The sequence below is a fragment of the Myodes glareolus genome, chromosome 19 (assembly GCF_982192425.1).
Source record: "Myodes glareolus chromosome 19, mMyoGla1.1, whole genome shotgun sequence".
NCBI lineage: Eukaryota > Metazoa > Chordata > Mammalia > Rodentia > Cricetidae > Myodes > Myodes glareolus.
In genome coordinates, this window is record NC_142044.1 from 44,426,714 (window position 1) to 44,444,001 (window position 17,288).

At 45.6% G+C, this 17,288-nt stretch overlaps 1 protein-coding gene across 2 annotated transcripts in view; it reads left to right on the forward strand.

Moving 5' to 3' along the window:
* Positions 1-2,679: 2,679 nt before the first annotated feature.
* Positions 2,680-17,288, forward strand: part of Srebf2 (sterol regulatory element binding transcription factor 2) — a 61,212-nt gene continuing 46,603 nt past the window's right edge. Inside the window, exon 1 of one of the 2 annotated variants that reach the window (XM_085678466.2) lies at positions 2,680-2,927. In XM_085678466.2, coding sequence (XP_085534592.1) covers positions 2,840-2,927 — 88 coding nt within the window. In that variant the 5' untranslated portion in view covers positions 2,680-2,839. Of the gene's footprint in view, positions 2,928-3,306; positions 3,610-17,288 lie in introns of those variants that run through there. The other variant, XM_048445065.3, reaches the window with a different exon arrangement.

Sequence of the window (17,288 nt, forward strand, 5' to 3'; positions counted from 1 at the left end):
ATCTGCTCTGCCACCCCTGACAACCATCATTACCTATGGTTCAGCTCATTCTAGCCAAACTCTTGATTCATCAGCCAGGAAGCTTCCCAGACGTAGTGATAGTTGAAAGATGATGGAGGAAGCCTGAGAGCAGAGCTCTTAGAGGAAGCCAGTGGGACCTATTTCTATGCTGTACAGCAGCTACCCAACCCACAGGGCATACCGTGACGTGACACTTAGACGCTTCAAATGAACACTCAGGTCCTGGAGTAGTGTGACAGGCTGGCCTCCCAATGGGAGCTAGCTGAAAGAGAAATTCAGTTATGTGGGCAAGACTAGGAGATGTTGGCGTTTGCTGAGGTTTGGGCCCAGTGCAGTGACCATCTTGTTACCATTTACTTAATTAATTTATTTATTTTTGGTTCAAGACAGGGTTTCTCTGGGAAGCCCTGACTGTCCTGGAACTCACTCCGTAGACCAGGCTGGCCTCAAACGCAGAGATTTGCTTGACTCTGCCTCCTGAGTGCTAGGATTAAAGGTGTGTGCTGCCACTGCCTGGCTTAAAATAAAGATCTTTAAGAGAAAAAAATAAAAAAGACTACACACCTAGTTCCAAGGCCAGCATGGACTCCGTAAAACCTTGTCTCAAAAGAAAAGGCATGTGTCACCAACCATTCTACTAAGCCTTCATTTGTGTTTTCTCAGACCAGTTGGCTAAGCACACACATGTAAAGGACAGAGAACTTACAGGAATTGGTTCTACTTGGTGAGTCCCAGGAATTGAACTTGAGTCATCGAGTTTAGTGGTAGGCTTGCTGGGCCTTCTTACCGGCCCCAGGCAAGAGTCTTGGCATCACAAATCAGGCGCCTTGTTAGTCTCATCACACCTCTTTCCCTTGGTCATTTGTACCATTGTCTGTCATTTTATGTTCAGTATTTTTATTTTTACACGCATAAACACACAGAAGTCCTTAGTGTAAGCTCCTTGAGGCCCCTGAGTGGCCAGGTTCTGTCTCCCAGATTACTGTAAGGACCTTAAAAGCAGTTTTTGAACCCCCTGGAGAGACAAAAACAAAACCAAAAAAAAAAGAGAGACACAGAGAGAGAGAGAGAGAGAGAGAGAGAGAGAGAGAAGAAGGAGGAGGAGGAGGAGGAGGAGGAGGAGGAGGAGAAGAGAGAAGAAGAAGAAGAAGAAGAAGAGGAAGAGGAAGAGGAAGAGGAAGAAGAAGAAAAAGAAGAAGAAGAAAAGAAGAAGAAGAAGAAGCTGCAGTCCAAGATCAGAAGCTGCAGTCCAAGATCAGGCCACAGACTCCCATCAGGAAACCCTTCCCCTCCGGCCAAGAAACCCTATGTAAAGCCTGCCTCCTGCTCAGTTCTTTGCTGCTCCTCCCAGCCACACTCTTCTGTCTTTGCTAATAAATATCTTGTGTGAGGTTTGGTACCTTTCCCCTCAGAGCTGCAACACTTGCTATGGGGAAACCTTCCCCTCAGTGCTGCAACATTTATACCTACAAGGTAAGAGCTGTGTGCTTGCTATGGGAATCAAACAAATATGAAAATTACAAAGGTGGTCCTGTGCTACTTTCAAGATGGCAAAAACTGAGGCTTAGCAAGTTGCCTAACGAGCCCAGTCGCACAAAGTGGATTAATAGATCCACAAGCTTCTCCATGCAGCCTGTATGTTCTTTAGTTCTGACCCCTAAAACAGCTGCCTCAGACTCACAGGAAGATTTTCCTATGTATGGCATGAAAGCTTTTTTTTCCCCTGTCAATAAATACACACGTCTTTTTTTTCTAATGTCCATTCCATAGTTTGTTAAGGATGCCATGATATTTCACAGAGTGTAATTTACTTATATAGTGCCTTCCTGGGCTTCTTGATTTTTCCCTAGTTACAAAGAGCTCAGTGATGGATGACTGGGTATATGTGTTTACTCAGCATTTCTGTGAACACTAATCTTTGTTTCCTCGGGATACCTTTTTGGAAGTTCGCACCTTTGTGTACTGTGCGACCACCTGTAAGATGATGCAGAGATGACTGCTGCGGTGGGGTGCTTCAGTATCCTGGAAGTTCCACCTCTAGAGACCATTGGTGGGCTTGGGCAAATGACCATCTTTAAAGGCCTTGAATAATCCTAAAGTTCTCCAGATTGAGGGCCAGTTGTAATATGTCGACACTGAGGCGATTCAACACCCTGTCAAGTCTTGGGTGGAATAAAACCTGATCCGTCGGGCTGAATGGTCTATCCCTAAGTGTTGGGGTACTAGGATTCTAACCAGGGCTGGGTGAGGGAGAGGCAACTAGGAAAGATGACGTAATGTGCTCACAGCGTAAAGGGGGTTGTGGAAGGTGATGCCGGGCAGCCCATCATTAACCCTTCTATTTCCGGACTCTCGACGAACCCGCTCCTGGAGCTGATTCAACGGGAAAGTAGCGGCTCCTTTAAAGCGAGGAAGGCTGGGTCGAGGGCCTGGCGGCTACTCTCCGCTGGCGCTCGGAGGCCGCGAGGGGCGGAGCCTCACTATGCAAATCTGAGCTGCTGATCGATGACGCGCCATCACCCCACGAGCCGCTTCGCGCGCCCATTGGCTAAGGGGAGCCTGGTCCCATTGACAACAAACATGGGGGGCGCGGGGGCTGGGGGCGGGGCTGCGGTGGGCGCGGCCCGGGGCGGGGGAATCCTGCCCCGCCCCGCCCCTTCCGTGGAGTCGGGGCTCAGCTCAAACATGGCGGCGGCTGGCACGGGCCGGTAAGGCGGTACCAGGTGGGGGCTGTCGGGTGTCATGGGCGGTGGCGGCGGCACCGCCTCCGCGTCTCCCTGAGCCGGACCTCACGGGGGACTCTGCGCCAACCCGTGCAATGGACGAGAGCGGCGAGCTGGGCGGTCTGGAGACCATGGACACCCTGAGGGAGCTGGGCGACGAGCTGACTCTGGGGGACATCGATGGTGAGCGGCGGCTGGGTGGGAGTGCGGGGGCCGCGCGGGGAGGAAGGGGTTACGGCGGCGCTGGCGGGTGCGCGTGCGCCCACCCCGCGACCGCCCCGGCGTGCGCGGGAAGGAACCCGCGGCCCGGGCGGCCCCGGCGGCTCCCGCTTCTTACTGCTTCGGAGCCTGAGCCCGGGCCGTGGCGCAGGGCTCCCGGAGGATGAGGAGTCCTGGGTGCTGCGGGGCCTGAAGCGGGGCTGGGGGCGTCGCGAGTGCTGCCGGAGGAGGAAGCGACGGCCGCCTCCCTCGCGCGCCCACACGCGCTCTGGTTTGTCCGGTCTCGGTCGCCGGCGTCCCGCGTCGCACCTGTCACTCCCTGCTTGGCCACTGGAGCGGCTTCGGGATTTCCCGGACTGGGCTCCTAGGCTCGACTCCCCACGCCCCTGCTCTTTTCGCGGTTGACTGACAGCCGGGTCTCCGGGCGCTCTGGAAAACTTTGGGCAACAGCTGCGAAAGCAAGTTACTGATGGAGCGGGCAGAGACGGCAGAGTGCGGCGGCCTCGGATGGAGACCCGGGCGCTCCTGTTGTCGCTCTGCAAAGGGAGTTGAGCAGCAAGAATTTTGAGTTGTGGCCCCCTCGGGTACAGACTAGGGAGCGGGTGGCCTTTGTTTCGGCAGCCTTAACAGCGAAGTGGACGAACTGGTAGGAGCCCAGGGATCCTCTCTTGCAATTCTCTCCCTTTTCAGCCACGGGAACGAAGGTTTGGAGAGGGTCCCAGACTTGCCCGCGGTCATCATGCTGGTTAACAAAGCCCAGTTCTCTCTGTTCCTGAGCCAATATTAGTTTCTTTCCTCTCCACCTTTGAGGATTTGAAGTCCAATGAATAGGGTAGTGAATTAGTAATTCTCAGTAGTTGGGCGCTTTTGACATTCCCAGTCCCAAATACTTTGCGTTATTTCATTGACTCCTTGCACAATCCTGTGAAGTTGGTATCACTCTCATTTTTTTTTACAGGAGTGTGGTTTAAAGTCCCTTACTTTAGTGAGTCTGAAACTCCTAAGCAGTGACTCAGTTTATTGGAGTGTTATTACTTCTAGAATCTACACCCTTGCAGGCAGATATGGTGGCTACATCCTCATTTTGCAGATGAAGAAACAGGTAGAAGGAAGAAAGAAGTAACAAGTTGTTTGAAAAAAAGGTGTTTGCCCATTTCCTGTTTTGTTTTTATATCTCCCCCCTCCCCTTGGTTTGCCCTTACATTTTATTCTGGTCATCCAGGCAGTGTGACAAGACCCTGTAATCGAAGTTCCACTTTTAACCGCAGATTTTTCCACTAAATATTGCTAAACACAAAGATGGGTTAACAAATGGGAGGGGTTGGTCCTTGGGACACAGGGTAGCTGATGTGTTTTGTGCACTCAGGTGCAAGACACAGTGTCAAGCATGCACACACACACACACACACACATTCTCAATCCTTATAATAGCCCTTTCAGGTAAAGATGACCTTTAGACCAGTCAGCTCCCCTTGTGGGTGCTGGAACCGAAGCCCATGTGTTCATTAGCTTACCAGGTGTTCCACAGTCAGAAAGAAGTAAGCCTGAAACTGCCTGCTGTCAGACCCAAGAAGAAATTCATGTGGGTTTTTTATTTTTTGTATTTACATTTTATAATGATCTTTATTTGTCTTAATTTTCAGTATGTTAAATTACCTAGTGGTTGATACTAATGTAGATTGTTAAATCTATGTCTAAATAAAATGTGTGCTCTAGGAAGTACAACAGTAGATCAGTAGTTTCATAGGCCTCTATGCCAAGTGTTTCCTTCAAGAGCGATAACTCATGGACTGACTTTGGTGTCTCAGTTGTAAAGAGCCATGGAAGATAAGAAGGATGGTGTTTTATGGCCATGGGATGGAGGTGAGAGCTGGGTGCTGAGTATACAATAGCCTTTGCATAGGGCAGTAAGTGAAAGTCGATGAGGAAGGAAGCTGGGTGAAGACTCCTTTACCAGGAAGGTCTCTCCTAGGAGACAGCCATTGACTCTTGAAAGACAAGATGAACCAGTTGGACAGACTAAAAGCCATCGGTCTAGAGGCAGAAGTGTCCCTTGAAGCCCATCTGTTCCCCTCAGCATGTTACTGAGGCGAAGGAAAGGAGGGAAAGGACCTTTTCTTCCCATAGTTCTTTGCACCTAGAACAGCACTTGGGACAGTGAGAACGTTCACTAAGTATCACTATGGAATGCCTGTATGACTACCTGGGACAGGATACTACATGATTGGGTATAGTTTTCGGGGTTGGAGTAGGTCAAGGTGACTAACCATGTGCTCTAGGATGAGGAAGAGATTATATGAATGCATTTACTTTTGTATGGAATTGGGGTGGTTTCCAGCCTGACTTCTCATGCCCGCCTCCAGGAGCTCTTCTCTGGAGCTATGAGTCTCAGACCAACAGGGGCTCTGCTCTCTCATACCTTTCGGGTTTTGTTTCATTTGAGTAAAATAAGTGGTCAGTGACTGGGAATGTAGCTCTGTGGTAGGGTGCTTGCCTGGGATGTGTAAAGCCCAGGCTTCAGTACCCAGTGCTGCAAAGACAAACAGAATGCCGGTGAACATAGTGGCTCACAATTACAACCTCAGTTACTTCAGAAGCAGATCAGAAGGTTTGTTGCCTCATGTTCCAAGACCAGCCCAAGCAACTCAGTGAGACCCTCATCTCAAAATGAAAAGTAAAAAGAGGGCTGGGGTCTAGCTCAACAGTAGGGCTCCTGCTTAGCATACATGTGATCCTGGGTTCAAGCCCCAGTACTGTCAGAAGTAGAATAAAGAACTATTTGTAGCAGGACACTGTGTGATAAAATGGGGCTGTCTTACAGAGAGAGACTGGGATAACCTAGTTTAGACTGGGTAGTGGTGCCATTCTCTCTGAAGCAGTGCCAGTCATGATTTTTATGTGACATCTCAGGGTTTTTAAATATCTTTTCTCTTTGTGTGCGTGCATGTGAGTGTAGGTTCAGCTGTGCCCTTGTGTTTTGTGGAGGTTAGAAGCTCGACGACTTTAGGTATCAGTTTTGACTTTCATCTTCTTTGAAACAGGGTCTCTTCTTTTGACACTGCATACTCTGTCTGGCCTCCAACCTTCCAAGGATTCCCCTGCCCCTGCCTTCCATCTTGGCGAAGGAGGAGCACTGAGATTGCAAACTTGGCTTGCCATGGGTTGTTGGGATTTAATTCGGGTCCTTCCTTACACTTGTGTGACATTTCCCCAGACTTTTTTATTTTTTACATGTATTACATTTATTTATTCAGTTTGTGGGTGTGCATGTGCCCACGTTTGAATGTATGGGACCAGAGGACAACTTTTAGAGTTGATTCTCTCCCTCTACCGTGTGGGTTCTGGGGATTGAACTCAAATGATCAAGTATGGCAGCATTCCCCCTTACCCACTGAGCCATCTTGCTGGCCCATCCTCTTAAAAAATTATTTTTGAGAGTTTCATACATATATACAATATATTTTGATCATATCCATCCACTGAACTTTCCTGAAACCTCCCCTTAACATTTCCTTTTCAACTTCACATACTCTTTCTCTTTTTGAATAACTCAGTAGTCCAATTAGTGCTGCCCATATGCATGTAGGGGTAGGATCTTCTGTCCCCTGGAGCATGGCCACCTTCCAGGATCCACACTCTTGGAAAGAACTGACTCTCTCTACCCCATCAGCTGTTTCCTTGTTTATTTACTCTTTGTTTTTGAGACAGTGTCTCACCCTGTAGCCTTGACTGGTCTAGAACTTGCTATGTAGATGAGGCTAGCCTGAAATTCACCAAGATTGCCTGCCTTTATCTTCCAGGTTCTGAGATTAAAGGCATGTGCCACCAAACCTGTCTTGTCCCTCTTATTTTTTTTTTAATAATTTTTTTTATGTGATTGGTGTGAGAGTGTCAGATTCCCTGAGTTGAGTTACAGACGTGTAAGCTGAGTTACAGACATGTAAGCTGCTGTGTGGATGCTAAGAATTGATCCCAGGTCCTCAGGAAGGGCAGGCATTGCTCTTAACTGCTGAACCATTTCTGTAACCTTGTCCCTCTTGTTTTTAATGGTGGAGAAACAAACACCTAAAACCAAAACTTGTGAAAGAACCACTTGTTTGGGCCCATCGTGTATATCTTGCCTCAAACTTGACCTTGGCCTCCAGCCTGACTTCTGCTTCAGAGTAGGGTATTTGAAGATATCCATGTTGACAGCAGCCAGAAGTCAGGCTGGAGAGACGGCTCAGCAGTTAAGAGCACCGGCTGCTCTTCAGAGGACCTAGGTTCAGTTCCTAGCATCCACATGGTGACTCGCTGCTGTCTGTAACTCCAGTTCTAGGAGGTCCAATGCCCTCATAGTATACAGACATACATGCAGGCAAAGCAGCCATATACATAAAAATAAATTAACAAATCAATTTTTAAAAATAAGTGTGAGGAGCAGCACTGATAAGTGTATAAAAGAATAACCAAGGTACTTAGAAATAAAAGACAGTTAAAGATTTTTTTTTTTTAATTAACGTTATGTGTAAGAAAATGGTCAATGAGATCCATGAGGTGAGTTAGGACTAAACTGTGCTCTAGATAACAGGGTTTTGTGGAATTTTAAGAAGGTAACTATTGAGCGTTTCAAAATAGAGATAACTCTTATGGATTAAAAAATTTCAACTCTTTTGATAAAAGAGTTCCAGGTGTGAGGTGTGACCTCTTTGAAGGGTTGGCCCTGAACACAGAACAGAGGTAAAATTGTGGGGTTCCATTGAGGCCTTGAGCGTGGGCCTTTGGGGAAGCTTAGAAGGTAGCTCCACTAGAAAAGCTTGCTGGGGAGATGATGAAATTTAGTCTTAAATGGGTTTAAGTGGGGATTGAGCACAGTGTAGGAAAGGGGAAACGTATTCAGAACTGGCGATGGAGATTGATAGTAAAGAAGAGAACTGGAATGACTGAAAGAGAAGTATAGTAAAGTGTAATAAAGGTGAACAAGAAGAGGTGAAGCTTCCTGAAGAGCGGTCAGTGCAGCATAGACAGCCCAGTCAGAAACGAATGGGTGAGGGGGAAGCAGAGGCAACTGTTCACCTTTGGAGAAGGTTGAAGAACTTCCAGAAACTGTACCTAGGACCTTGTGCATGTGAGGCAACCACTCTACCACTGAACTATATTCCCAGCCCCGTTTCTACATTTTATTTTTAAACGGGCTCACTAAGTTGCGCAGGCTGACCTGTCTCAACCTGCAGAATAGCTGGGGTTGCAGGCTTGTCACTACCAAGCCCAGCTTTACTTTCCTGTCTTATGAGTTGTCTGCTCTAAACGTTTAATGTAAATGGGCCCAGGGTCTGTGACTTCTTTCACTTAGCACACATTTATATCATCCATGTTGCAGTGCAGTGTTTCAGTATGGCTCATCTTGCTAACTCCCTTGTCAGTTGCAGTTAGGAAGAAGAAGCTGAGAACATGTGGTTGTCCGTGGACATGTATGTCCATTTCTGTCCGTGTCTCTGGGCTAGACTATCTGTACTGTTGTTTATTCACTTACTCACTTTCTTAGTTTCCTGGGTCAGTTATTTGTTTCTTGGAGCCCTCCCTTTGTTCGGCCATCTCCTGGGTAAGTCAGCTACTCTTAACCAACCTACAGAGTGATGCTGATGTTCCTGTTCCCTTGTTCTTGGTTTGGGGTAGTGGTGGTGTTTACTTCCTTGTTTTTACAAAACACACCCAACTTCTCAAGGTACTTTGTTGTTGTTTGATCTTGAGTTTAATATAGCCCAGAATGGTCTCGAACTGTCAGCCAAGGTTGGAACTCTGATCACTCACTTCTGACTTTGGACCCCTCCCTTTATATCTGACTGTTCTACTGAAAGTTGACTCAAAGTTCTGGAACCACAGGCATGGCTTAGAGGTAAATTTTTGAGGACTGGACTGTTTAAAAATACGTAGTCAAATCTCATTCCAACTTAATAGTTTGGCTGGGTTTAGAGTTAATTTTTAAATTTTTTTTACACACGGTCTTACTATGTAGCCCTGGAACTCACTGTGTTGAAGAGGGGAATGCTGGGATTAAGGGTATGTACCACAACTCCCAGCTAAACATAACTTGTTTTGAGAACAGGCCTTGCTCTGTAGCCCAGGCTGGGCTTGTGATATCTTGGCTAGGCCATCGGAGAGCAGCAGTAACAAACACTGTGAAGCCTGGTGTGACAGGACAGTTTATGTCGGAATTTTGAAGAGATGGATTGTGTTTTAGCTCCTAGAAGTCGAGAATTTTGATCCCAGTGTATGGCACAAGCTGGCCTAGAACTCATATCCTCCTGCCTCTGCATCCCTGTCCTTGAGTGATGACATTAAACATGTGCACTGGTATCCCCTTTTTGCCATTTTGATGTGCTGGGAACTGAATTGAGGGCTTTATACCCACCAGGCTGCCCTGAGCTACAACCCAGCACCACCATCTTGACCCTATGCACTTTAATTCTGAAAACTCTTGATCTTGCTGTTGTCCATAGCTTGTTTATTTTCCACATGCTTTAAGCTCTTCGTCTCTTCTGGTTACATTTTCTGGGGCTTCTCGGACCAGTGTCCTCTTGAGTGTCCCCTTTCTCTGTGTGGCCTCACCCTTGTTAACCATTTTCTGTGTTCACACTCAGGCCTTTGGGCTAATAATATCCTTGACCATTGCCTGTCTCGATTGAAGTCTCTAAAAATGTTTTAAATTTTTTTTATGGTTTTCATACTTTTTAGAAAGTGTGTTTTTGCTTCTATCTCAAGTAGATCTTAAGTTAGTACCTAAAAAGGAAACTCAAGCAACTCTGTATCGATTATAATTTCCTGGAACTGGGTGTGTAGTTTAGAGATTCATTCCTCAGCACCATGTAAAGCTGTGTTTGGTGGCCTGTTTCTGCAATCCCAGAACCTGGGAGATGGTGTAGAAGCAGCAGAAATCCCAGGGTAGCCAGGCCAAGGTCCTGTCTCAACAACCAGCAGCAACAACAGAATAACCCGAGTAGCAGATCGTCTAGACCTGTTTGTACTCTTTAGTTTGTTTTTGTTTTTTGAGGCATGGTTTCTCTGCGTAGTCTTGACTTTCCTAGAGCTCCTTCTGTAAACCAAACTGGCCTTGAACTCATAGAAATCTGCCTGCCTCTGCCTCCCTGCCTGCCTTTGCCTCCAGAGTGCTGGGGATAAAGGCGTGCCCTGCCACATCTGGCCAGCCAGATGCTTTAAGTATATACACAGTTGTCATATTTTCATGTACCAATTATCACATGGTTTCTGTAGTAGCAGTATAATAGGTAATATCATTGAGTATAATCCAGCCAAATTAGACAACTTGCATGTCTTTTGCTCTGTGAAACATTTTCATTATTTGTAATCTCTCATTGGCATAAGTGCTATTGCTGGGAACACTTAGGGAAAGTCACTTTGGAGTTAGTTCCTGGGTGTGTGTTTCCCAGAGAGGCGGCTCCAGGTCCAGAGCTGGAATCTACACTGCCAGCTGTAACCTTTGCATTTTTCAGATCTTTCCATTTCTACAAATTACTATGGTGGCTATTTTAGTTATTTGGGGTAGGGAGGCGCTGCATTTATATGGATCAAAATTTTAAACACATAAAACAGGACTGTGGAAAGTCTTACTCTGTCTGCTAATCTCGCTAAACTACACCTCCTCAAAAGTAATCACATAAGAGCTGGAGATTGATCCAGTGATAAAAGCACTGATTGTTCTTCAGGGGGCCAAGGTTCAATTCCCAGCACTCACATGGTCCACAGGCATACATGCAGGCCAGGCATCCATAGAAACACAAATAAATCTCAAAAAAAAAAAATTTAGTCTCAGGAGCTAGAGGTTAAGAGCACTGACTGCTCTTCCAGAGGTCCTGAGTTCAATCCCAGCAACTGCATGGTGGCTCACAACCATCTGTAATGAGATCTGGTACCCTCTTCTGGCCAGCAGGTATACATGGAGGCAGAACACTGTATACATGATAAATAAATAAATCTCTAAAGAAAAAAAATTTAGTTTCTTTCGTCTTCTGCTAAGTGTATTATAAGGACAAGCAGAAACAGATGAGATGACTTAACAGATGAAGGCACTGACTGCTGAGGACCTGAACTCAATCCACAGAACCTCAAGATAAAAAGAGAACTGACTGCTGCAAGTTATCCCCTAACCTCCATGTTGTGAGTGTGTGTTAATACACACACACACACACACACACACCCCCTATAAAAGAAAAAAAAAGACAGGTATGGCAGCAGTCAGGAGGAGAGGCTTTCAGGTTTCTGAGTTCAAGGCCAGTGTGATCGCTTTTCACCAGAATCTTCAGATAAGTTAGGAAATGCCCTTTTGTGCTTTTTTCTTATAATGCTTTTAAGAAAAAAAGACACTCTCTAGAAGGACTAGAGCAGTGGTCCTCAACCTGTCTGTTGTGACCCCTTTGCTGGGGAGGAAAGATGAGGGGTGTCGAACAATCCTTTCACAAAGGTTGCCTCATACCATAGGAAAACACAGATATTTACGTTGTAATTCTTAACAGTAGCAAAATTACTGTTATAAAGTAGCAATGAAAACTTTATGGTTGGAGTCACCACAGCATGAGGAATTGTTTAAAAGGGTCGCAGCATTAGGGCCGTTGAGAAGCTAGAGAGGTGGCTCAACAGTTAAGGACTGTACTGCTTTTACAGAGGACCTGAGTTTGGTTCTTGGAGTCTTCGCCTGCTAGTAATTTGAGCTCTGGGAGTTTGGGCGGGGTGGGGGGGTTATATCCTCTTCTAGCTTCTGAGGGAACCTGCTGCACTCAGATGCACGTACTCATATACAAATACACACTTACACAATTAAGAGGTTTTAAAAAATTTTGTTTTGGTCAGCTTGAGGTTGGGCTTGATAGTGCACACCTTTAATCCCAGTACTTGGGAGACAGAAGCAGGTAGGTCTCTGTAAGTTTGAGTCCAGCCTGGTATACTTAGGGGTTCTAGGCCATCCAGGGCTTACATAGTGAGATCCTGTCTAAAAAATAATTGGCTTTGGTAGTTTTTAATGAGCTAGTTAGGGGCAAGCTTTCTCTTTATTTCTTGGGCAGGGTTGGACTGCAACTTGAGATAGCTGTTTTTTCATGGTGGGTTTTTTGTGCATAATACACATACATAAAAATACATATAATTGTTTAAAAGATTATTTTATTTGTTTATATAGTGGGAAGGGCATATGTGTGTGGAGGTGTCAGAGGAGTTGGTTTTCTTCTTCCACAGTTGGTTCTCTAGTTCAACCATGTGGGCCCCAGTGTTATCAAACTCAGCTCTTCAGGCTTGGTAACAAGTTCCTTTATCTACTGAGCCATCTTGCTGCCCCAGGACCATTTATTTGTTCTTGATTGTAGATACTGACTTTGATGTTCTCCAGGTATAGTAACTTGTTTCTTTCCTTATTAGTTATTAGCCATCTGCCTTCATTTGCTTTCTGTTGCTGTGATAAACCCCATAACCAAAAAGCTACTTGAAGAGGACAGGCTTACTTTGCTTACACACCTGGATCACAGTCAATCACTGAGGGTAGTTAAGGCAGGAGCGCAAAGCAGGAAGCTGGAGGCAGTAACTGAAGTGGAGGCCATGAAGGAGTACTGCTTACTGACTTGCTCCCCTGAGCTTACCCAGTCTGCTTTGTTATACAGTTCAGACCTACCTGCCCAGGGGTGGTACCACCCACAGTGGGCTGAGTCCTCCCACATTAATCATTCTTACAGTCAATAACATTAATCAAGAAAATGCCCACAGATTTGTTTACAGGCAGTCTGATGGAGGCATTTTTTTCATTTGAGGTTCCTTTTGCCCAGATGACTGTAGCTTGTGTCAAGTTGACAAAAACCTACAGCAAACTAACCAGCACACTGTCTTGTAGTCACATCTGCATGTTGATCTTCAGATTTTAAAGTCACATGTAGGCAGCAGTCACCATGTGCTCAGCACCACGTCTGTACAGACCTTTTCAGAGGATCCATTTTATACTATACCCTGGAGTGTGACACTCCTGAAAGGCAAACGGATTCCTTGATATCATAGCATGAATGTGTTGGCCCTGAGTTTCAGGCACTGTTCACTCTCCTCTATGTTGTCTTCTAATACAGTTTTGTTTTTAGTCTTTTCTCTAGTTCTCCAGTAACTTAGGATCTGAGCCATGCCACACAACTAGAAAGTGATCTGTTGGTAGCCTTAATCCAGATGTGTCCAGTTCTAAAACCGGTGTATTTTTCCTCTGGTCCATGCCACCTTCCTGTCTGATGTAAGCAGGCTTCTGGATTACAGAAACAAAGTAATGTGATGGAATTCAAATAGATAGATGCTAGCTAGATTCTCTGGTCACCTTCAGGGGACATGTACAAAGTCCCTGGGCAATTGGAAGTGACTTCCCCTGGGTCCCCTGGTTCTTCTGTGCATTTCTTTCTTTTTAAAAAAAATTTATTTATTTATTTAGCATACAATGTACTGCTGGCTAGGAAGGCACCAGGTTTCATTACAGATGGTTGTGAGCCACCATGTGGTTGCTGGGAATTGAACTCGGAACCTCTGGAAGAACAACCAGTACTCTTACCTTCTGAGCCATCTCTCTAGCCCTTCTGCATTTCTTTCATGCATAGCATAGGGGTTGGAATAGCTGTACCTTGGGTGTATGAGGTGAGCTAAACGCACATAGTGGGTGGGTTTTTTGGTTTTTTGTTTTGTTTTGTTTTTGTTTTTTGTTTTTCTCTACTAAGCATAAAGGAATTGAGTGAACTTCAATTTGATTGACTCTAGAGCCCAGGCCTTTTTTAGAACAGTTTTAGAATGTTTTTTTTTTTTTTTCCTTTTGAAAGGGCTTTTGTAAGTAGAGTGGGTAGAATACAGGAGGAGTCACAGTGTGTGGTTTCCCTCCACAAGACTCATGGGTTAAACTTTTTGACGTGGTGGAATTTTTTTAGAAGATGGCATCATAGCCTGGGTCTCCAGGTAAAGCTCTTTGGGGAACTCCTGTGTAGAAACTAACCTCGAGTGCTGACACAGACTGGAAGACGGCTCTTTCTGCTTTGCTTTAGCCTTGGAAGTTACTAGTGACCCTCACAATCTTACTCTGTCATCTGACCAGGGAACAGGTCTGTTGGGTTCAGGGTCTGGTTTGGAATGGTGATGAAATTCTGAGCTGCAGAACCAGATGTGGAGCCGCATTGTTGCACCCTTCTGCCTAGCCCCGGCTCTTGCCATCCCACAGCTGCAGGGGAAATAAGCTGTTTCCTAAGTGCTAACATTCTCATGAGGCCTTCCACTTTACAGAAGTCCTCCTAGGATCTTTTGTTTGTCTAACAGTGTTGTGAGATTGATCCTTTATTTTTATCCCCATTTTTCATGGCCATTCATAATGGCTCTGTAAAAGAGAAAGAAAATGATTTATCCAGGATTTTCTATGCTTTCAGAGTATGCCATTCAACCTCTTCCTTGCCCTGTGAATATGAGGTGGGAGATGGCCTGTTGTAGGAAGCCTGGTTGTCTAGGAGTCTTTTCTCTGCTCCTAAGTTGCAGTGAATGAACACCATCATTCATCACTCACTGCTAGAGAGCATTTGAAATTAATGAAACAGTCCCTGTTTTAGGGGAACTTTTTTTTTTTTTGGTTGCTGTACACAGAGTCCAAGCAGACATCCAAATGTTCACAAGGGGAAACTGTAACAGGTGTAACAGGTGCCATCCCAAGAACTCCAGATGTTTGAAGCACTAAGGAAGGAACATAGGAAGGTCTTCACAGGGACTTTGTCACTTGGCCTAAGTTGTAAAGGGTGGGTGAGCAGATTCACTTTGATAAACTGTTAATCTTCTCAGTTGGGTCAGGTTCTTTTTTACTTCAGTGTCTTTATCTGGCTAGCTTGAACTAAAAGTCAGAATTTGTTTGGGAAGGGCAGTGTGTTTATTGACCAGAGAAGCTCTAGAAAGCTGGACTTGGGAAATGGGTTGGAACCCAGAGAGGCTCAGGAGCTCCAGGCCTAGCCAGTGTTAAGCTACACAGCAGCCTGCTTAGGACCCTGCCCCACCCTATCATCTTAATGATGTGTTGTCTACTTTCCTGGGTCATTCCCTGGTAGGAACATTCCTTGTCAAGACATGCCTGGTGGACATTCTCCAAAGGAAGATCAGGGTGTACGTGGGGGATACTGGCTTGATGGTGGGCAGAGGAAACAAAACGACAGCTGTCTGTTGTACTTCTGCTCTTAATGGTGGCATTAAGACCTTTTATATTTTGTCTGTAGGCAGCTCCATCTATCCCTTTTTCGTTCTATGATCTCTGTACTAGCAACTTGGAGAACGTTTCCTGGTGCTGTTTTGTTGTTGTGTCCATCCCGCCCCCCACCCCCGCACCAAATTGTTTTCTTTTCCTTGAACATTCTTCCATTCCTTTAACTCCTAAAACCCTTTTTATCCTAGGTTTAGCTTTCAGTCTCCAGAACAGATTGGTCCTTTACTCTCTGGCAGCCCTTTGTTTTTGAGGCATTTGTCTGTTGTCCCCTCTGTTGAAGTTTGTGGGTTTGGTTTAGTTTCTGTCCTCGTTGAGATTTTCTTGAACATGCTAGGCAAGCATTTTACCACTAATACCACTAAGCTACAACCCCAGTGTGTCCTCCATACATCCCCTCCCCCCCAAGACACTGTCTCACTGCATCGGAATGGCAGCAAATTTACAAATCTCTAGTTTGAGTCTCCCCAGTGCTGGGGATTAAATACAGGGCCTTACCCTTGGTAGGCAGGCACTGGACCTGAACTACGCCCCAGCACTTCTGAGAGTGAAGGGCAAGAACCAGTACTTCTCTTTCTCTCTTTGTCTCCTTTCTTTCTGTCACTTTTCTTCAAAATCTTTTCCTTCCTATTTTCATGTCTTCTAAGATAATGAGGTTTCTCTTTGTATCCTCAAAGGAAGGCTGGTCTTTCCTTACCATGCTATCTTAATAGTGTTGAGATTCCAACTCAGTACTTTTGTCCTTGCTCTGTGCAGGGTCTCACACAGGTATTTGCATAAGATCCCCCAAGCTGTCAACACATAGTAAACATAGACAAGTAACGGGGGATGTTTGTATACAATTTAATGACCTACTTTGCATGTATTTTTGGCCTTAGTTTTAGGAAGATTTGAGAGTGTGATAGTGAATGGTAGAGTCTTGGTGTCTTACATTTTTTCTTAAGGGTTTTAGTGCTGATAAGGTTTGGAGTAGTTTGCTTTGTGGACTCTGCCCCCAAGACCACAGTTCAGATGAAGTGGTTTGTGACTGACTTTTTGAGGTGGATCATCTGTCATTGTGGAACATGAGGCCCTCTTAGAGCACAGAATCGTGTAGGATCAGTTCCTTGAGCATCTTGCTCAACTTCTACCCTGTTGTTTCAGGAGCATTAAAGAGAGCTGTGTAACATTAGGGTGGGGGCAGATAATGAGCTAGGAAAGACAGGAAAGGCCTGAGATGATGATGTGTGCTTTCCTTCCTGAGCTTGGGTGTTCCCCCTGCTCACTCATCAATGAAGCACTCACTAGTGTCTGCCCTGTTCTTCTGCTACCAGACTTGGTTTGGTGCGATCCACGTGATAATGCAACCAGAGCTTGATTTTAAGTTCCAGCTCCACTACCTGCTGGTTGTGTGACAGTGGCCCAGCTACTTAACCCCTATGCCTTGTTTTCCTGTCGGAGACATGGGTGATGACAGCACCTGTCTCAGTGTTGTAGAGCTCGCACGAGGAAATCCATGTGAAGTGTTCAGTGGGGTGCTGTCATACGCTGGTTTTGCTACTCCTCGTACTAACCCTCCCAAAGCCATTTCTTCCAGATTGCTGTACTCAGAATGCAGACATGTCAAAGAATAAGTGGAACATCATAGGGACAGCCCTTGAAACATGGGGTGCCAAGAGTCTGATATCTCCTAACAACCTTAGGTACGAACTAGAGTGCCTGCATAGGATTCTTGCACGGGTGGGAACTCCCATGAAGCTTTCTAGAATCCAGCTACTGTAAGGTGGGCAGTCCTAGTGAGGGAGTTCTTCTGGAAAACTACAGTGTATATGTCTATAAGGATAACTTGCAGTTGGGTGTTTGTAGGGAAAAAGCAAGATTTCCCCAAGAAAGGCTTCCACCCATCTCTCTCTCTCTTCTCATTTATATGCCTGAGACTGTGTAAAACTTCTCTTTGGATTTAAACTTGTCTTCTTAGGCACAATCAACTCCACATTTAAGCACTTCAGAGCCAGGCAGTATGTAAAATGCCTTACGCGTCAGTACTTAAAAGAAGTACCTCGTGGGGTGATGTTGAAAATTATATAACAATGTGTGTGAACGTGCCTAACAAAGCT